The sequence below is a fragment of the Archocentrus centrarchus genome, chromosome 7 (genome assembly GCF_007364275.1).
Source record: "Archocentrus centrarchus isolate MPI-CPG fArcCen1 chromosome 7, fArcCen1, whole genome shotgun sequence".
Taxonomy (NCBI): Eukaryota; Metazoa; Chordata; class Actinopteri; order Cichliformes; family Cichlidae; genus Archocentrus; species Archocentrus centrarchus.
Genome location: NC_044352.1, coordinates 27186155 through 27208082, shown reverse-complemented (window position 1 = coordinate 27208082; position 21928 = coordinate 27186155). Strand labels below are relative to the sequence as shown.

The 21928-nt window shown below is 39.9% G+C and overlaps 1 protein-coding gene across 1 annotated transcript in view; it reads right to left on the bottom strand.

The window, feature by feature from the left end:
* Positions 1–242: 242 nt before the first annotated feature.
* The window catches only part of nphp4 (nephronophthisis 4), a 171704-nt gene continuing 150018 nt past the window's right edge, over positions 243–21928 (bottom strand). The window contains exons 21-29 of the mRNA XM_030733604.1: positions 15597–15786; positions 14860–14943; positions 11109–11265; positions 10497–10573; positions 9577–9662; positions 8045–8216; positions 5407–5586; positions 3156–3299; positions 243–569 (exon numbers count right to left, since the gene is read on the bottom strand). Coding sequence (XP_030589464.1) covers positions 429–569; positions 3156–3299; positions 5407–5586; positions 8045–8216; positions 9577–9662; positions 10497–10573; positions 11109–11265; positions 14860–14943; positions 15597–15786 — 1231 coding nt within the window. The 3' untranslated portion in view covers positions 243–428. The remainder of the gene's footprint in view (positions 570–3155; positions 3300–5406; positions 5587–8044; positions 8217–9576; positions 9663–10496; positions 10574–11108; positions 11266–14859; positions 14944–15596; positions 15787–21928) is intronic.

Genomic DNA, 21928 nt, shown 5'->3' with positions numbered 1-21928 from the left:
TTGCTGATTATGAAACAAAGCAAATTTGTAACATCATTTACTGCTTTTTGGATTTCTTTGAACCCAATTTATAGCCCTTTTAAGCTTAGTGCATAATTTAGTAAAGTAAGACTTTTGTAGTTAAAGTTGTTTTTAGAGAAGGCCTGTTCTCTACTTCTGTTCTATATGTTTGATTCCTGAGATGTGACCATATTTAAACAGTATCCAATATAAACAACTTTGTATGAAAGACTAAAGAGCACTAAAGTGATACAAAGTTTTATTTTCTTAAAGAATAATCTAATACAAAGTGACAAAATATGCTGGAAAATCATTTGTGCCAAACCTGAGGGGTTTTTTTTTCTCATATTTTGAACGTATATTACAAAGTACAGTACAGTCAACATTTGCACTGAAGCTACTACACGTGTTTTCAAACCACTTTGAGTTCAAGAATAGCTGACTTTCACACAGAAAGTCTCCTCCGTCTTCTCCTCCAGGTTGTTCACATAGACCAGGATCTCCACTGAGCCGGCACTCTGGCTGGGGGCAAATCGTAGTCCGACGGTGTAACTCTCTCCTCCTCCGATCTGAACACAGTAAACATAAATTTTACTACCTTAAATTTTTGTGTGATTGATTCATCAAATCTGAAGAAAAAGCAAACTGTGCGTTGCATCAATAAGACTGACCTGTCTGCCTTCATATATTTAAGAATAAATGCAGCATTTTGTTTGGAAGTGCATTGTTCACATTATTGCAGATTCCTGCCAGCTATGGGCGAATTCAGCACTGCTTCAAGTCTGGATTTCATGTCACAAATTTGCTGCTGTGAGCATGATAATAACTCTGCAGGCAAAACTAACAGTCCAGGTCCAAAGAGCTGCACCAAGACAAAAACCTGAATAAATGACAGTCACTGAGACCAGGTTGGTAGAACGGTGTCTCAGTGGTTAGCACTGTTGCCTCATGCCTGACGTGACAGAGCTACCTGAGCTTGCTCTGGTTTCTCCCACAGCCCAAAAGCATGCCATTAATTCCACCGGTGTGCCCTCGACCGTGGCCCTGGCTTTAACTAGGTGTTGTCCCTAGGTGCTGCACTGTGGCTGCCTGCTGCTCCTAATGCTTAGGATGGGTTAAATACAGAGAATGAGGTCCTTGCAGGGATCAATAACACTATCTTACACTATCCGACATTATCTGTTAACATTAGAGTTGTACACCAGTTACAGATGTGACTCCATTTTCTAGGTTAGATCTCTCACACTAGATTAAACACACGCACTTCACTGTCCTCATGGAGTTATGGTAAAGGAGCCAAACAAAAAAAGCACATTCATCCTTCTGAGTTGAAGACAATGCCTCAAACTGAAAAATATGTATCCTCCTACACATTTTAAAAACTGAAACCAATAAATACAGAGAACAAACTTTTCAAACTAAATAAAATTGGCATGCAAAATGGTGAATGTTGGGTCCATCTCAGCATGGAAATATGCATCTAAATGTTTCATCACGAATTTTGTGAGTCCAGTTACATCATTTCAGTATCCAATTAGATTCCTTCTTTCACACAGACCTCATACAATAAACAGTTTTCTGTTAAATTTTAAGTCATTTTACTAATCTGAGGCAAAAATGAAAACATTTTTCTGGACAAAACTGACTTATATACAGAGCAAAATGCTTATTCACACAGTTTTATTGTGTGATTTTCTCCTGCCTAAATTTCAGCAGGGGCACCATAGGAGGAAGGGTGTGGTGCAGGACGGAGCGGCGCATTGTTTGCATTCTCAGTTGTTCAAACCTCCAGACCGTCTCTCTGCAGAAACATTTTGATTATTATTTTCTAACAAAAGGGAGACCGTGCCTGATGATGTAATGTTTTTTCTGTTTAGGGATTGTAGTGAGGAAGGTCTTCGACAGCCCCCCCCCCCCCCCCCCCACACACACAATTTCTCACTACTTTAGTTTCACCTGACATATTTCCTTCTATTCTCTGTAATAGCCAACAACAGAAATATGGGTCAATTTAGGGGATTTATGCTGTAATTTTTCCCACAAGCATGGTAGTATTGATCTCTGCTTTGGTTTTCCTCCTGACAGCTGGTTTTATCACGGTGAGGTAGTTATGTCAAAAAAGAGAAAAGTGTCTCCACATTTGCCTAATGCCACAGGCATGGTAAATTCTTTATAAGACACCTGGAGCTTCACTGACAAGATGGAAAAAACAATGGGCTGTTTTTCACTTGGCTCACCCCCTGTCTAATTGATGCAGTGTCTTCTGGCCAACAACAGTCAGACTCTTTAATAGTTTATGTGAAAACAGGCTCCCCTCGCCTCTCATTAATTTATTTCTTAATTTAAAATGATGGTTTCTCATTTGTTTTGCCATTTTATCACACCTCAGTAAATTAAAGGCAATGACAGCAGCGACTCCAGTGTTTCATGTCTGAATGTGAGCAAATCAGCTTTTAGAGACACCGAGGCTGACCGCATAATGATAAAACACCAGCACTAATGACTTTGTAATATTCTTTGCATTCTGCTCTGAAAGCAAACAAGGAATCCATTCACGGAGGAATGAATAGTCAACATAAAAGGCTAGAAATTAGTGATGTCTCATACTCACCTGTCAGGATGACAAGAAAGTCAACAATATTCCTTCACATACAGACTTCTCATGCAATCATATTTTCTACAATCAGCCTGTTGGTCATGATTTTGACTAGAAGTCCATGAACGCTGACAACGAGGCCAATACCAGGCTAAAATCTCAGTAGTGCAGAAAATTGGGGAAAATTCAAGTACAATAACATCTAACTCCTCATGTCCTCCACGACAGCTCCATCATCTGTTGTAGATTAAACGTCCACCAGAATGTCACAAGACTTAACTGCTTATATGCACAGGAATCACTTTAGCCTGTCAAACAGTTTAATTTTAGTCAACAGTGTGCCAGATGATGCATGGTCAGTAGCACTGTTTGTTAAAACTAATGTTAGTAACATCAGTTACATTATCTTGACAACATAGGCACCATAACTCCGAGAAAGAAAACCATCTGACCAGCTTTTGTCAAGGAGGAGGGTTCTTTCCCTTTAGTTGCTAATTAAAGTATTGATTTTTCTCTTCGTGCGGTTAGAGGAACTGTATGGCCTCTGGTCTTATCTTACCTGGAATTTATCCTCTTTGAACTGGAGCAAGTCTGGATGGTCAGAGCGAAGCAGGAATGTGCGGCTGCTGGTGTATGGATTGGTGTAGGTGATTTTTCTGGAGCTGCCACGTCCACCACCAATTGGGACACTTACTTCAAAAGCCTGCAAATGCGCATGCACGCACACACACACACACACACGCGTGCACAGCATCATTTCAGCATCATACAGGAGTTTAACAACAGCAATGTGTTACAGTAGCAAACCTGCAGAGAAAAGAGTGATGGAAATGAAACATCTGAACGCAACAGGTGAGAAAACCCCCGGAAATCCTGCCAAGTACGCCAGATGATCTGATGAAGTATCTCACAAAAGGAAGCCCATGGCTGCCTATAGTGAAACTGCAAGGATAAATGAACTTGAACCATTTGTATATGTGATCTGAATGTGATTTGATACTTCAAAGGAATGGTACGAAGCTGGCAGGATAAGCTGGCTGCTTGTGAACTGGTGTAATGAGCATTTGTACAGCGGTACTTTTGGCTGCTCCATTATTTTGCCACAGTGGATGGAGCCACATGCTTGATTTGGCACAGATTTTACACTGGATGCAACCCACCCATTTATTGGGACTGACACTAGAAGTACACTAGCCTGTGACCCCCCTGAGGCTGGGTGTCAAATCAGGGATCTTTTACATGTCAGACAAATGTGTTAACCACTACACCACAGAGCCACTAATGAGCATCTATAAAGGAATATACATAAAACTCAAGAAATTACTTTTGACCCAGATTAATTGGAGACCAGACTCTAAATAGCTGTCTCATTCAGTGGACATGTATAGCAACAGAGATTCACTTTGATAGTGGAACTAGCACACAGGGCAGCACAGTGGTTAGCACACATCTCACAGTAAGAAGGCCCTGAATTTGAATCCATCAACTGGCTGGTGCCTTTCTAGGTGGAGTTTGCATATTCTCTCTGTACCTGCGTGGGTTCTCTCCGTGTACTCTGGCTTCCTCACACAGGACATGCTCGTTAGGTTAATTGTCAATTCTAAATTGGCTGTAGGTGTGAATGTGAGTGTGAATGGTTGTCTGTGTCAGCCCTGCAATAGACTGGCAAGCTGTCCAGGTTGTGCCCTGCATCTCACCCTGTGACAGCTGGGATAGGTTCCAGTGCCCTGCAACCCTAAGTTGGGTAAGTGGTTAAGAAAATAAATGAATGGAATTAGCACACACAAACATCTAGGACCCAGAGTAGCAGGAATGCTGCAGCCCATCCCAGCTGACATTAAGCAAAATGCAAGGTGTGACCTAGACAGGTCACCAATCAACATGGTGCAGACATACAACCATCCTATGGCCTATTTAGAACTAGTCTTACCAGCTTGTCTTTGGATTGTGGTATAGTTAACAATTAAAATGCCCTCTAAGCATTCAATTTTCTTTGTTTGCTCAGCAAGGCTTGTTTTCATTTAAATGTATTTATATCGCTCGATTGTCCTTCATGTTAGGAGTGTTGAGTAATTTTGATTAAATTCTGCTGTGTAGACTGATGGTATCATAATCATGCATTGCACATGAAAGACAAAAGAAGAATTTAGTACTTTACTTATAATGTGAAGATAATCCTTTAGCCAGTCAGGTACAAAGTCAATTGATTAGACATTTGATTTAGAAAGGCAGACAGCAGTATTAAAGGAGACTGGATTTAAGCACTGGTCTGGGGCCTGCTGTATTACATAAAGGGATTGGGAAACAGTTGGCCTCAAGCGGAGGTGAGGAGTGGGCTACATATGACAGCTGGTGAGCTTCTTTCCACATAGGTAGTATTATTTCTCCAATTATGTAAAATTGGGGGTTCCCCTTTAAATCAGACCTCCCCAAGGTTAATAAGGTGTACTACAGCTTATTAGCACGACACTGTTGCATGAGGAACAAATCTGAAAGTCAAATTTGGGCCATAAATGCAGACAGGGTTGACAACGTTAATGTTAGGAGTACAGAGCAGGAGAGTCCAAAACCTGGAAAATTAACCTCCCAACTCACTCTGATATAATGCAATCTACAGCACAGCAATGACATAACTAAACAGTGGTGAGACAAAACTAAGTGGCACAAATACTTGGACTATTAAAACTAAGTGGCACAAAAGCTGCCCAATTGGATAATGATGGCAATGCAAGGGCCTATAGCCACACAAGGAAATGATAACACACAAAAAACTGTTTTACGTTGCAAGGAAAAAAAAAAAAAGGTCCTACCTTGGACAGCACAGGACGGTGGACATTGAGACAGAGCAGCCAGGCAGTGACCAGTCGTTGCTGCTCCACATCTACCGCATTCACATACAGGAAGCGGGTGCCAGCGTGCCATGGCTGCACCTTCAGTTGGAGCTCCTGCACTGCTGCAGGAGGCAAAACAAATACACCTGTCGGGTCCACCTACAAAAAAAGGCGAAGGCCGTAAAAGTTGATTGGGTTTGGCAAGTGGACTGACGAGATGTCAGGTGAGTGGGTTGTGAGAAAAAGAAAAATACAATAAAGGGAAAGAGATGTTGACCAAATGACAAAAAGAATGTGACAGTGTGCAAGAGAAGAGATACATTTAATAAGAAGTGGAACAGGGACAGAATTAATGGGAAAAGATGCTTAACAGAGTCAGAGGAAGGTAAAGGAAGTGTGCAGATTAAAGGAGGGTGGGTGAGAGAAAGGGTGAATGAGGTTCAATAAAAAAAAAAAGGGCGGGCAGACAATGAAATGAAAGAAGTAGAGGCAGAAAAGTGACAGAAATAAGGATGTGGGAATGAGATTTACTGTGCAGCTCCTTTTCAATGTGTTGAGAAAAGCAAAGCGATTCACTGACGCTGAGCTTTATCCTGCTTTATAGAACTCCTCCAATGCATTCCACTGTGAGCTAACCTGCCGAGAGGCAGATCAAAGCAGCTGCTCACGCGTATGCTGAAATCTTTAAAAAATACATCTGTCGCTGTTTCAGCCAGTATCCCATTTCTAAAGGTAAAACATGTTTGGGTCATACTCTATGCACCCACGGTGGTTGCGACAGTCTATCGCTTCTTTTTTTGGGTGAGTACTATAAAATGCCCTTTTCTTGCAATTCTGAGGAAGAAGTATTGTCACACTCTCTCTACTTATGAATAAGAAACAATCTATTAAAAATAGAGGGCAATGTGACAGAATGTTTTCATATGTTCAGAGAGCAAAGAGCCATTGCTAATTTCTCAGATTGTATCAAACTGGGTCTTGACATGATCTGGCATGAAGACAGGAAGTAATGAGGGGACCTAATAAAATGAAATGAAATCCTATGAAAAGACCCATTATGCTGTCAATCTGTATTTGCATGTTCTTGACAATGATTTAAATCTTAACCTGGAGGTATTAGAAAGGAGACTGTTTCAATCGCTTCTACGGTTTTGTTTTTTTGCTGCCAAGAGGACAATTTGCATTAAATCATTTTAGATGAGTAATTTTAAAATTGCTCACGATAAAAGATAATTTGTCAAGAACAAAGCCCTCAGCTCTTCATTAGATGAGTAAGATTTGCAGTATGGTTTTGAATCTGCATTTTTGTTGTCCTGTATGTTAAGTACCATCCATGTCAGTCATGTTTTGTCCACCTGACAAAGAATCACAAACCATTACAATACAGATCTTAAAAAAATATATAGCCTCTCTTTTTATAAAGCCTCATTCTAGCCTGAAAATGCCACTTTCACGTATTTAAAAAAAAAATGCATGTAGACCGAAGCACCCTTGATGACTAAGATGCTGCTCCAGTCTCTGAACCACAAGCTAATGTTAAGTGGCGGGGGAAACAGAGAGTGACAGGATAGGGAATGTGCACGTGTGGTAGAGAGGGTGTAACACTGAGTTCACCACCTCAGACTACTACTGCCGGTTGTATGCTCTTGATCTCTTTTCAACTTGACTCAAAACAAGAATTATATATTCAAGTGAAGTGCTATGAATACTGAAAGAAATAACTAGATTTTTACTGTCACTGGGAGTCATAAAGAATTGAACGGAGCTCTCCACTACAGATCTTCACGGGTCTAAAATCAAAACTGGACCCATGGAACTACCTAAGCCTAAATTAATTTTCAATATGAAGTGCCCGATCCAAAGGGAACCAAAACCTCATCCAAAACTCAGTTGGCATGAGTAGAGCAAAAAACACCCTGACAGAGAGAGAGAACACCAATATCAGCAGGAGCATGGTGCTCAAGCACTTAAAGGGCAGCTGCCATCCAAAAGAGCAGAAATACATGTTACTTTTCTTTCACTTCACACATCTGCCACAAAGCACCAATTTTCTGCTGCAATGACTGTGATACACACAAGATTAGAGCTATAGAACAGCATCAGTTTGGCTACGTCTAATAGCCGAGCGGACCCAAGCACCACAAAGAAGCCCTACTGACCTGCTATTTTTTATTATGTACTATTTTTTTTTTTTTTTCCACTTTTTGGTGAGGGGAAGCCAATCAGAAGGAAGGCGGCTTGAACCGAAGGGAATGGCAGCTAGAACAGCACGTTTCAGAGAGTAAATGAACTCGGGGGCTGCACCAAGGCCAAGTATAGAATAAGCACTAACTCTTTTGTAGAGTGAATCGTTTAAAAATACTCTAGTAGAGTCCAAGAATAAAAATATGCAGTGTGAAAAGGGCCTTCTTTAAAGTGTTTTTTTAAAATGTATATTTTTGGTTAATAGAATGCCAAATTTATTTGAAGACTGCTGCTCTTCACCGTTAGTTGATTTTAATTTCGATAAGTGTCTTGATGCAGGGCTGAATCCCAGATTGCAGAGAACATAATGTAAACTAAAATAATATACACATTATTTACAAATTCAAAAAAGTGTATTTAATGATAAGTGTACCTCAGTCTCTCCAGGGTGCGATGAAAAACATTTGACCTTGCGAACCGCCTGCGTTCCCCTCAGAACTACAGATTGACAACTTCGCTGGCCAGTCACACAGCTGACGTCCACCCGCTCCAGGAAATGCACATAAATCTGCCAGATCTGGGAGGGCGCTGCTGTCCACTTCTCACTACAGAAAAAAAAAAAAAAAAAAAACATCATCAAGAACAATTAAGCTAAGGCACCCTGGAGTTACAGTGGGTGCAGCATGAGGTTGGAGATGAGGAGGGCTGATCTACGGCTGTACTAGCATTTTAATAAGCAGAAACATCATCATCCTTGCACTGCTGAGATGAAAGGAATTCAGTCTCAGTGGGCCTAGCTGACTCAGAGTGGGAGGCGATGCAGTCACCTACTCAGGTCTGCTCTGAGACAACAGCTCTCATCAAGCATTTAGGGTTATTTGGAATAGGATTCAAGTGATATGGGTTTTTGAGGGCGGACAAATCATCAGGAGGGTTTCAAGCTGCTAATAGGCAATATTTTCAGATACATTTTTTTTTTAACATTGCAAATGTGCATGATGATATGCATGAGACACTTGCTTTATTGTGATTTCTTAATTTCTTGTGCTCTCTGGAAATCAAACCCAGATCACACTCACAAATTCACTGTGCGTACTTTAATGCTGACTCATTACTAAACACATGGGTGATTTTAGTAATTTAGGAGGGAAAAAAGAATTCTTGACCCATAAAGTAAGGGGATCATTTGACTGTGTTACTTGGGACTGGTTTGTATTATTCCAATGTTGGAGGATTGTATTAGACTGATGAAGGTGCCGTGTGACTGCTGCACTGTATTTTATTAGAAAAACAAACAACAACAACAAAAAAAAAAAGCATGTGTTCTTCTTAATGGGTCCATGCCCTGTAAAGAAAATATAAAGCACCCACAAGGGAAAAAATATAAACAAAAAAAACCCCACAAAGCTGTTCGGTAGAGTTTTTACCACCAGTAATGCTATCTGCTGTTTCTATGAGCATATCTGAGGTCGGCTTCTACGTTGTACGAACGGATGCATGTGAGTGAGCATATGCATGGTGCAATCCATCATGTCCACTAACTGACAGACAGAAGCAGCAGCACTGTATAAAAATAGCCTGTGTACGTTTTATATGAGGAAATGAACGATAAAACAATGAATGCATGTGAAACCAGTCATTCAGTTCTGATGACCATTCATGACAGTTACTTGATATTTAACAGAAAAAAAAAACAAACAAACAGAAGATTTGTATTACATATTAAAAACAAGATGTGCATAATCGTGATGGAGATTTGGGAGACTGGACGATGGACTGTGGAACTGCAGGCAGCCAGAGCATGAAACCTCAATCTGATTAGTTAATTGATTCAAGCCTGCATGCACAATTTAATTAGTCCAAAGATGAATGCTTCTTCAGGCTACGCTGTGTGTGTGTGTGTGTGTGTGTGTGTGTGTGTGTGTGTGTGTGTGTGTGTGTGTCTGGTCAGTAAATAATACATACGTGAAAACCATTACAAAGAACATTTTTATCTGTGGACTGGGACTTCCTGGCACTTTCAAGTACACATCTTGAGGCTCTCCTGGTGCCTACAGATAGAAACAGATAAAAGGTAGAAGAGTAGAGGGAAATAAAGAGGCAAAAATAAATGAAACCACACTGGCACTTTAATAGTCTAAGGCATGATGTAAGGGCAAGCCTTTTGTCTGTCAAAAGAGCTTGCAATTTATCAAAAAAAAAGCTAGAGTTCCCTCCTGATTGTGTTTTATATGTTAAAAATACAATAAGTTGCAGCTGAACTTGTATTTGTACTGTTACATGGCAGAAATTTGATAAGCTTTTATTTTGACATTCAAATAGGCAGGAAGTAGGAAGTTTGCATAGTTGAAACTTTAAGACAGTTTATGCTGAATCCAGTCCTTTGGGTGAATCCTTCAGAAAGCAGTGGCTGTGAGTTTGATCAGTTCTTTGTTTATCTGGCAGACGATGGTGTGTTCTGAGGCATTTTTCCTCACTCTGTAAGTAGCTCGATTTGTTGTTCTGCTCTATAACATTAAATTGTATACCTATAAGATACTTATTGTAGTCTGTGTGTTAGTGCTTAACTATACTTATCTGTGGATTATGTGGCAATCCATTAAGAGTTTTTTTTCTGTCTTTCCAGTTTCAGTGATGTCAGTTTGATGTGAATGCTGTGAATGAAGTCATTAAAGGAGCAAGTACGCTCATTTTCCTGGCTCTTAAAAACAAAGTTTGGCTGGCTGTTTATCTGTATTCACACTCGGGGAGTACAACACACAGAGAGAAGAGCACAGCTAGAATGAAGTGTCTTCCCTTCTAAACAGTTTTCAGTTCAGTAATTAACCCTGTTAATATCTGTACGTTAATTGTAGCGGGAATTAAATCAAATGTCACTCACTCACCAGCATCCTTGTTTGGCAGATGATGTTAGGGTCACTGCAGCGCACAGAAATCTGACTCCAGGCATCTGGGTTGCCAGCTGGTTTTCCCATGAACAAGAGAAAGGATTTATTAACAGTAAATGTATTTAGTTTATGTATTTAAGCAGTTTTTATGAGTGGTGGTTAAAACATCAAGCCAGTCTTAAGAACAAACAAACATTTTCTTAATTTTACCCATTTATTTTGTTCTTGCTTTTCATTTCCTGCTCTACATCCAGATACTTCTCTGTTCTTATTACCCTTTTTGTTGATAGAAACTGCACTGATATTGAAAGGTTGTTTTTGTTGATATTTAGCAGGAAAAAAAAACTTAATAAAGTGAAGGTAGAATACATTACTCCCACATAAGCTGCAGAAATTGTTTTTGCCCTTGTGTATTTGAACGTGTTATCCACTTTTATGCACAGACTGGAGAATTACTCACTATACCAACTGAAGGTAGATTTAAAACTGTATTAAAGCTGCAATCATATGTAAATGACTAATCTAAACAAAGTCCAAGAAGCAAGAAATACGAGAGGAAGGACAAGGAGTACTTGGCTCATGGGGGATAGCCAGGGTAATCTGTACAACCTGCGGGGTCATGCCAGACTGGCAGGCGGATGGCCTTTTTAAGGAAACAGAGTTCAGGGTGGTAAAGTCGGAAAGTCTGGTCAACGACATGGGGTGTTGGCTCCACATTCACTTGGCAGATGGCCATGGGCTTGCCATCTTCTGCTCTGAATGTAACCTGTGGAGGAAAAGCAAAAATTCAGCGTTATTAGCAGCATGTCACTGTTGCCTGATGTTAGATATCCCGTGCTTTTTGTATCATGGGTCAGTTTAAGCTGCATTAGAAAGCCCTTCAAGGAGAATGCTCAGTTTTGATCAGTAATGACTCATTTTTACTCATTAATGACTCATTAATTTATGACCTTGCATTGCACATATGTTACATATACAGTTGGTTATGCAGTTTGACCACAGGGGTTTCTGGAAATTTAAATAATGTATTGCGTATTTAGAGAAACTTCAGTAAAACAAATCTGTGTAGCAGAAATACACGTTTTGTGTATCTTGCCTATTTAACTTTTGACCCCTTGGATAGTAAAGAGCACCATGTTACATTCTAGTGTTTGGGGTAGATCTTAAAGTGAACACAAGTGAACTTTTGGCAAATTCCAGAGTCGGCATGTAAGTCAAAGTTAATCTCAGGCTGCAACCCAAAATCCTGGTTTAACCCGTCCCTACTACTGGCTCCTGCTGATCCTGCTTTTCACGTCATTGGGGTCTGTGTCCTGCAGCCAATGGATGCTCTGCAGGGCCTATATAAGTTGACTGTAGCTACACTTCAGGGCCGTTGGCCATTTTTTGGTAGTTGGAGCACCATGTGCTTTTGAGTGTGTGCTGCTAGTCTCAGTTTTGCCCGCCTGTTTTTTGTGTTAGGTTTCTTATGTTTCTGGTCAGCTTATTTTTTTTCAGTTAATCTTGATTGATTTGTCCTTTGCTTGCTTTTTGTCTTCTGTTAAAGTGCCTTGAGAAAGCTTGTAGGGGAGAGCTGCCATTTTCTTTTGGTCACCTTTTTCCCCTGTTTTCGTTGTTTGTCAGGGAGCTGATGTCTAAGTTTGTAATCATTTTGTTAACTAAGTTAATTACCTGATGGGGTTTTATTTCTAGGTTAGGGTTTGTTTTGTTTGTTGTGTTGCCTTGGCTCTCCCTGAAATTAAGTTTACGCTTGCTTCTGTTAACATTTTGGCAATAAAGCTTATCAAACGGCCTCCTCACATTCCTCTATCCAGTGTTGAGTTACTCCCCTCACCCCTAAACCTTGTTGAGGATGTAACAATTATCATTTTCACTTCCAAACAAGTTTAGTGAAAGAGATTAATTTAAAACCTTTAGGGCTTATGCCCTGTCGGAGTTCTTACTAGATTTGATAGCCAGTCTGATTTTAGGATTGGACAATAGGTAGTAACAGCACAAACTAGTTTAATTAGTTCAACAGGGCTTTTTCTCCTGTTGTCTCCTTGTTTGCCATGTTTTCCTCTTGAAGCGGTCCATTTCTAAACAACATATACAGCCTTTTTAAAAAGTGCCTTGGGGAAACTTTATTTTAAAATCCACCAGAGAGTATTATGATGATGGAGAATTGCTGCACACTAGAATATAAAAGTTGGTTGCAATCTGACTACTGAAACCCCGACAGACTGACTGAATGTGCTTTGAAGATTGCTGCATTAACATAGCCCCCAGGAGTTGTTTGAGTCAACACAAATGTGTTCATACATATGTACTCATTCTGCATGGTTATATATGATAACTGGCATATACATCAGAGCAATATGCAAACACACTGGAATTGCTAACCCGTGCTCACAAAGCATCATACGTAACACTTAGCGTTCCCTGGCTTGATTTCAATGATAAAATGTCAGAGACGGTTAAAGAAGAGTCAGTCCACAAACTGTAGGTCTGATAATCCATCCATCCATTTTCTTAACTGCTTATCCAATTCAGAGTCAGTGGAGTCACATGACAAGAGGCAGGTACACCCTAGACCAGTGGTTCCCAAAGTGTGGGCCGCGGTCCACCAGGGGTACTGCAGTGTTCATATATCCACTCCCAAAAGGTTGTAAACCACCCTTCTGTTTTTGGCCAACCTCTGCCACAAAATAGGTCGGGTGATTGAAAGAACTTGAGTAATGCGAGTAGCATCATTGAATTAGTAACTGTAAAGTGATTACTGAATTCAGCCCCAATAATGTGTTACTGTGTGTTCTAATGCATTATCCCTAATACTGATGAGTTCATGTAACAACTCGAAAAAAAAAAAAGTTTCCATCTCAGGAACCTCTTGCCTTCCCACCTGCTGTGCTAGAATTAAAAAATTAAAAATGGAAACACTACAGCGAGTGATTAAAACAGATTCGAATTTCAGCCATGAGGAATGCCCTACACTCCGAAGTTAACTTCCCACAATCTGGTCATTAAACACACAGCAGCTGTCCAAATCGTTGATGCGTCAGATTTGCAGGCCAATGCTGACCTACAGGAGCGGCCCATATCTGGCTCTGGTGATGTGTGCTGACTGACAGCCGTGCCAAAGCTGGCATCCTGACAGCGCTGCTGTTGGGACTTGTCAGTTTTAGCGGGACACAGATTTGATCCAGACCCGACCTCTTTGACCTCCTGACAGGATTTTAGCTCAGAGTAGAAATGCTGACACCGGCACACAACACACACAAACTGCAGGCAGGGAGACACACACACACACACACACGTGCACACACACACACGTGCGTGCGCTTGGCAGACTGGCAAATATTTCATCAGTCTGTGCAATGCGGGAGCTTCGGGGTACTGTACTCTACACGAACAACAGGATTACTGTAAGGTCCTGCAGGTTAGCAAAGGGTGATGAATGTCTTGTTTTTAAGCTCAATCAAGCTACAAGCCAATAATGTAAAGATAGATTTAAGTTCAAGAATTTACCAAGAGGGCTCATATCTCAATGTGAATGGATTTCATAAGAAACAGCAGTTAATTTTAGTGACAGCTGCAGTGCACAGAGCACAGTCTTATCTACAGTACACCCCAACAAGCACATTCACACTGTTTCTCCATCCTCTAACCGTCTTATATATTATAAACAGCTGAATAAGTGCTAAATATTGTAAAATAACTTCAGAGTAATACTGTATATGCATGGTTCATTTAAAGTAGATTAACCAGACCTGTCAAGCTGTCTTCCAATCTGGGATAGTTTAACTCTCCAGCCTGACATTTGCCAGTTGGAGAAGATAAACAATGTTCAGTTAGATAAAAGTGATTTCCAGCATATAATTTTGCTTGACAATCTTGTCTGGCTAGTGTAACTTTTTTAATAGTCGACACTTCAAAGTGTTCTTTGTGTCTGAGCTGTGACTGTGCGGGAGAGGAGAGGAGGGAGGAGGCGGTGCACTGCCACTCCTCAGAGTGTTGTCTGGGAGTGTATGTACACTAGATGTTGTTAGACTTTGGGATGTAGCAGAAGGTTAACCCAACTAAACTGCAAATCAAAAGCTTAATAATATACGCTCAGTTCAGGCGCTTTCATCTTTCTTTGCTCACCTGAATCCAACAATAACTTTATATACCCAAATATGGGAAATGCTGTACATCTCAATTCAAAAGCTCTCATTACGGCAGAAAAACAATGTGCATTACATGCAAAACGAAGTTTAGATGCAGAGTGTGCTTCAAATCCAGCCTGAAGAAAACCAAATCTGAGATTGAGAGGCAAAATATTTCAGATGGATATAAAAATGGTTTAAATGCATAAAAGCATGAGTAACACATTCTGTACCTTGATAGTTTTGGCAGCAATAATATTGGACAGATTCTTCTTGGCCACCTGAGAACCTCTGGCTGTAGCCATCAGGCTTGGTCCCTGTGAGGATTTGATAAGAAACCCAGTTTTGTTATCAAAATTGAACATCTACCAAAAAAAAAAAGAAGCAAAAGACCACAAAGAAAATAATGCATCTGTGCATTCAGTAAGAAAACTGTATACAATCACGATAAGCAGAATATAACCAAAGGGTTTAAAAACTACCTTCATCTGGAGGAGATAAGAGCACAGCCAGTCTAAATGACATTTATTTTTGAACTGTACTTCTGGCATCAAATTAACTACAAAGACTGTGTTGGCTTTATATGTGTACAACGTGCCCTTGGAATAGGTTGACTGTGGTTAGAAAACCTTGAGGTGTAGTGACATTTATGTGAATGTTAACTAAACTTTCATCATGCTCCACATCGTACTCCCGTTTAAAAGAGAACATGAAAGAGCATTTTTCTCATAGGTTCACAGGAGGCACTTTGAACTTTCATTTGTAGTAATGAAAAGATGCGGTGTCTGTTTCTTACTGTCAGACTAATCAAAACATTTTAAGGACTCGGGGAAAAAAAACATCTGATCAAAAACAAAATCTAATTTTGTTTAACATGCTGGAGCCAGAAATAATTACTAACCCCAGAACATGGTTTTCTCATGAAATTGCATGCTGTTAGAATAAGACTTTAGTGTGCACTGTACTGTACCTGAAGGGTCATAGTGTGGTCGCAGAGGAAGCTCTGGTATTTCAGAGGAACATGGATGGTCTCTTTGGGCCTGAGATAAACCCTGGGACCTGGAGCACCCTGCTCCAAGTGGAACATGTTCTCCTCCAGCGGTGTAGGGGTTCTGGTTAATGCTTTGAAGTAACGCCATTCCTCAGTGTTTGTGATGACACTGGATGGAAAGATTAAAGACCACGAGTGAGATGAAAGCAGGATCTTCAATATTTTTAGGGAGAGCCATCAGGGGATCAGAGGTGGACTCGTGAACCCTCCCTACTGAATAGTACAGTGTTTATTACAACCTATACCGAGAAGAACAAACCGCATGCTAAAGAGCTGAAGCTAAAATCGGGTGAAATGCAGAGTACAAACGAAGCAAAATAGTTACTAGAGTTAAAACGAGTCTCATCTCATTAAAATAATGACAATATTTTCAGCATAAAGCTGTTATTTGGTCTTACAGTCTAGAGTCAATCTCAATATACAAAATACATTTTTAAAATTATTATAATTATTTTATTTCTTGATTACTGAAGTAAAAGTCCTTTTCAAGAATGGCCTGACCAAGGAAGTAGCATGCAGTAACAACCACAATGCTGTACCACCCACAAATCCCACAACACACAAGTAAGAGTAATATCCAATTCATATGCATTGGAAGATCAAGGTCGAAATAGTTACCGATCACGAGTACTATTGTCTCAATCCTTTAAAAATGACTTAAACCCCCAATATTACTCCACTTTGACAATTTTATGTCCTTCTGTAGATTATTCTAGGTGACAGGGGAAGTGTATTTATAGTGGAACTAATGTGCTCATTTCCAGCTCGATAATTTTATACTTGGATTGTACTAGAATAGCTTTGCATGATTCATAGTTCCAAAAAAATCTACATTATCTTATACAAGGCCCTGGGGAAGGCCCACAGTTTATCCACTGTCTGAAATATGACATTTTAGCTTTACCATTAAGATCACCCTTCTTTTAAGCCAGGTTTGTTCTGATTGGCTGCCCCTTGCAAACAGAAGGTCTGCACATCAGGTGGTTAGGTCATCTCTACTCACAGCTAGAGCTGTGTGCCTGAGATGACCATATTAGGCATATCTGCCCCCCCAGTGACATATTACAGAGCTAGAGTTAGTGCAAATCCTGACCACACCTTTAAGGCACCTATTTGCATATAAATCTCACAAAGCACTAAAAGTTCACTCCCCTTCAGTGTCTGCACTAAAGAGGAAAAAAAAAATAATGCTGGCCTCTCATATTTACAAACTGATTCTAGCAATGTAAATTTCACTGCATGGCCAGCAGTTGAAGTGAACAAAATTTCACGGTCGAGGGTCACACCATTTGCACAAAATGCTTCGCTTTTAATTATCAACAGCAGATTGGGGGGGGTGTACGGAGGTCAGTGAACGTCTCCCTTCCAGTCCTCATCAAATGGATTTCCAGGGAGAAAAGACGGGAGCAGATAACACATTCCAACCGAGGGAGGTCTTGCCTTTACGCTTTCCTCTTCCCTTGAATGCAAAAATTTCACACACAAATGCATAAAGGGGAGTGCTGGTTTAAACTTCAAAGATACCAAGCCACAGGCATGGAGAGAAATGTCTCTCAATAGGAGAGTGAGTTTATGAATTTTTCAGGGCCCCACCTCGCTAACATTAGGGAGCGATGCAACAGGCTCTTCTATGAAAATTATTTGGCTATTCCCACCTGTGCACTTGGAATAAAAGATTTTGCCTGTGGCTCATCCTGACAACAATGGGTGTTTGCCCATCTTTCACCTTAGCTTCAAGTAAAGACCACAGGCTGATAACACTTTTAAAGAAAATAATATAAGAAGGTAATGAGGAAAGACAGATTGACAGTAAAAAGAGAGAGAAGGAATAAAATGAAGACGATAATTAAAAGGACAGCAGGAGAGACGGGTCGAGAAAGCATAGAGAGGAACATGGCTAATGAGAGCATGAAAAGTAATGAGAGCGAAAGCAGCTGCATGGAGCAGAATTCGCTCTCTGTTAGCCACCAGTCTTGGCTCACTCTGGGCTCTGTGAGGCCAAGTGGGAAAGGTAGCCATGCAAAATGGATGGCAACAGGTAGCAAACGTTTCCTCCATGTCAAGAGGAGCCTCTGGGCTTGAAACCACTGCAGACATCAAAGCCACAGCTAGCCTAGCCTGTCACTAAGTACTCTCCCTTCAAAGTCAGCCACTCGAATTCCGATGAAAGGTTAAACTTGTTTTTCTTGTTTGCTTCTGTAGAACAAAGAGCTGACCCGGGGACCTGTTTACATTTTCAAGAACACTTCTTGTCAATTATTGGCCAAAATATACACAAGGAACTAGGAGCAGAGTAACCCCAGCGCACTGGCCAAACTGCAGTTCATGCAGCCTGGAATAACACAGGAACTGGGGGCCAGTTTTGTTGTTTCTGTACAGGTTTCGTCTTTTTAATTTAATCCCTTTAATTACTGTCAACAATATTTAATCTCATAGTTAATGCATCTTAAAAGCAGTTGCATATGTATCTCTTGGTGTATATGGACTCAAGTATATGGATAAAGGATGAGGGCATAGAGCTTTTCCACAGATTTTCTTTGAAATTTCTCACCAAACTATATTTATGCCATCTGTAAAGCCTTCTTATAATTTTAGTCAAGCTGTACTTGTTCTCTTTCATTCATTCTGGCTGTCTCTGTAGTGCATTTTCACTTTTCTGCAATTCCACACGACCTTTGTGGTTCAAAAATGAAGCCAAAAGTGCCAAAATGGGCACTTTCTTGAATGGCTTCTTAAGAAGAGCTCCAAAAACAAGTGATTCCCAACAAACTAGCATGTAATAAAATAAACATGTTCACAGAATGGAAATATGCCACGCAGACCAGTCTGCTTATTCTGCTTCATATCTCCTCATGGATTTCACATTTCTGTATGAAAAATCTTTTGAATACACCTAAATTTGTGTTTATTTCCACCTGTTGTTTCACCTCATCTTATTATGTCTTGCTTTTTAATTAGTCTTAATTTCTTTTTTATCTTCAACACAAACAACAGCCCCTGTTGTTTGTATTGAAGACGAATCATAGTAACACAAACGTTGAATGAAGAAATATTAAACTGTATCAGTCTGTGAGCTGCAGCCTATTTTCTAACAAATGTTATCCTAAAATGGCAGCTTAAAATCCAGGTTTGTGGTAAAAGCAGTTTTTTAGTATGAACAAAGAAAAAAAAAAGAATCAGTGTCAAATTTATCAATCAGGCTTCCATCTCCAAATTACACAAAGACAGACCTTGCAACAAAGTTGTGTGACAGCCCAATCTTTCCTGTAAAATGTTAAGAACACAAAAATAAACACAGTTAATATTGACTTTGTGAAATTTCCTTCTTCTGTGTATCCTTATACTTCTTCTGTGGAAACAGCATTCACATGTGTGCATTACACATGTGTGCATATGGCAGCACTGCTGATCTATGATTAATACCACAGTTTCATAGCAGATAAATGTGTTATCAGCAGTGCCTTACTTAGTGAACTATGAATGTCTCATAAAACCCACGGGGCTGCAGGAAAGGCACATCCATTGCAGACGCTTGCTTGTTAATTTACACATTTCAGGGCTCTTGGTAGAGGTGACAGACGGTGTGGTGTAAAGTGTCACACTGCCTCATCAAGAAATGAATAAACTAACAGGGTGCTAAGCCAGCAAAAGGACAGATGCAGGGATTGATGACTCTCAATTAGACCTGGTAGGCCCGGTGGCCAGGCTAATGCCATAATGATTCATCCACAGCGCAGTGCAGCGTTTGTTGATCAACGTGATATATCCTAATCCAAGCTCAGGCATGAGCAGAATCCATAACAAAAGACTCAAAGAGAGGGGATTAACTATGATGCTAACTGAAGGAAACAAACACCAGAATGGGGGATCCAGGAAAAATCAACCATAATGGCTGTTATGGGCAGATTAAAGCGGGTATTTAGCATCTCTCTCCAACATGACGTCTGCATCTGTCTCAAGGACAAATGATTGTGCTGCTGAAGGAGTGAAAGCCTTCTTTTTTCATGGCCTCTTCAGACATGAGATATGCAACACTGCTAGCTATATCCAAAAATGGAAGTGAATGCATTCTGCGGTATTAGGCCAATCCTCTTAATTAGAGCCCGGCCAATACAGGATTTTTAGCACCGATATCAATATTTGGTGATTTTAAAAATCTGACATATCGGCCAATTTTTTTTTTTTTTTCCTTTTTCAGACACGAGACAAATGGATTTCTCTGACATTTGTGTAGTTACTCATGAGTCCTTGCAGAGTGTCAACACTTACAACATGGTTGAAGGGTGTTTCTCCAGTTTCTTCCTTACTTTTTAAATTTTCATTTATTGGCCGTTATAAATGCAGATACCAAATAGCAAATAGCAAATATTGACCAATATATCAGCAGAGCCTACACATCAGTTGGGCTCTGATCATTTTTAGTCCCACTGCCACAGGTGTATAAATCAAGCACCTAGCCAGGAATCTTCCTTAACAAACATTTGTGAAAAAAAAATGGGTCGCTCTAAAGAGCTCACTGAATTTGACCACAGTACTGTAAGGATGTCACCGATGCAACAAACAAGTTTGTGAAATTTCTTCCTTCCTAAATATTCCAGGATAAAGGGGCAGATGAGGAAAAAATTATAGAGTGGGGCCACTGAGTGCTGAGGTGCTCTGCTGACTCAATAACTGCAGAGTTCAAAGCCTCCTCTGACACAAAAACTGTATGGGTTTCCATGGCCAAGCGGCTCCTGTCTGTGTAGTGTGTAGGTGGTGCTGTACTGTTGTCCATATAGTGTAGTGCACATATGAAATGAGGTGTGAATGATGTGTTTTCTTACAACATGGCACATGCTCCTGGGAGAGTTTTTGTTCTCTTATCTCTATCCTCCCTCAAAAATTAAAAGTTAGAGAGTTGTCCACTATATAAACATAACAATGTCAGTGGATATTGTGTGTGCCAATTTGTTTAAGTGCACGTAGGCCAGACTTGTGCTGGGCTGTGAGAACCTATCGAGATTTGCATGACCAGGGTGCGTAATTAGACGCCAAGTCAACACATTCAAATGTTGTCAAAGTTTTGGAAGACAAAGTCTGAAAGGGGCTTATGTATGTGAAAAGCATACTTAATGCTATGTGTTGCACTGAAACACTGAAAACTTTAGATTTCAACTTTTTTTTTTTTGATGCAATAACTGAAATGTGTTTGGAAAAGTGGCTTCTTTTCTCCAGCAGTACACAGAGACTCATTATGTATAATTAGCAAATGTAGACATGTGGAGACCTGGTTGATGTTATGTAAAACAGATCACCTGTGTGAAATACTCCATTAAGTGTCCAGTACAATTCTGCATTTTCTGTACCATGATGACTCAGAGTAGGACTGAAACACAGGGGCAGCAAAAAGTGACCAGCAAATTAAACACAAACATCTTAATAATGAAATTAATTCTCTTTAATACACTTTATTGCCACAGCACAGCAAACCAAAAAAAAAGTTAATTACTCCCTCAGACTAAAGTGCCTGCAGTACCTCTGAAAGTAATGAGTCAGATTAAGCTAAAGAATCATTACAATCACACAATCTGTATAATAATTTACACTTGAAATGCTCATCTTATGACCTCCGCTGAGGTAGTTATGTTTGTGGTAGCGTTTGCGTTTCATTCCATCTGTAAACACAGTAGGTCAAAAAGTTTTGAATGAATTCTGATAAAACTTTGTAGTGGTGTAGAGTGGGGACATGTTAACAATCCATTAAAATTTGTCTTACATCCACCGCGGTCTCCAAGGTCAACTTCATGATTTATTGGTCAGAAATTGACAAAAAGCCTTTTATAACTATGTTTCTTACAAGTGTGGAGAACAGTCTTTCAAGTTGACCCCAAAATGTGATCTATTTTTAAAGAAAATGCTGTCAAGAGAAAGAGAATGAGCTGCCTAGTTTGTCAGAAATACTGCTGTATAATATTATTTAATTTCAAGTTATTAATGTCCAGTAATTTACAAATAAAGCGCTATTATCCATGACCTGCTCCTACATAATGTTTGTGTAATCAAAAGTAAACATCTGTCATGCTGCCCTTATCTGATTACTGCACTACAAACTTCATAAAATATGTTTAAAACCAACTGTATCAGGCTAAAACGTTAATCCATGTGCAGAGAATGGACAGTGATGTAATAAAACCAATTTGAAGTCCTAAAAATGTAATAGATGAAAACCCGCACACCAGCAGACTCCTACACATTCATGCATAATTTCAAAT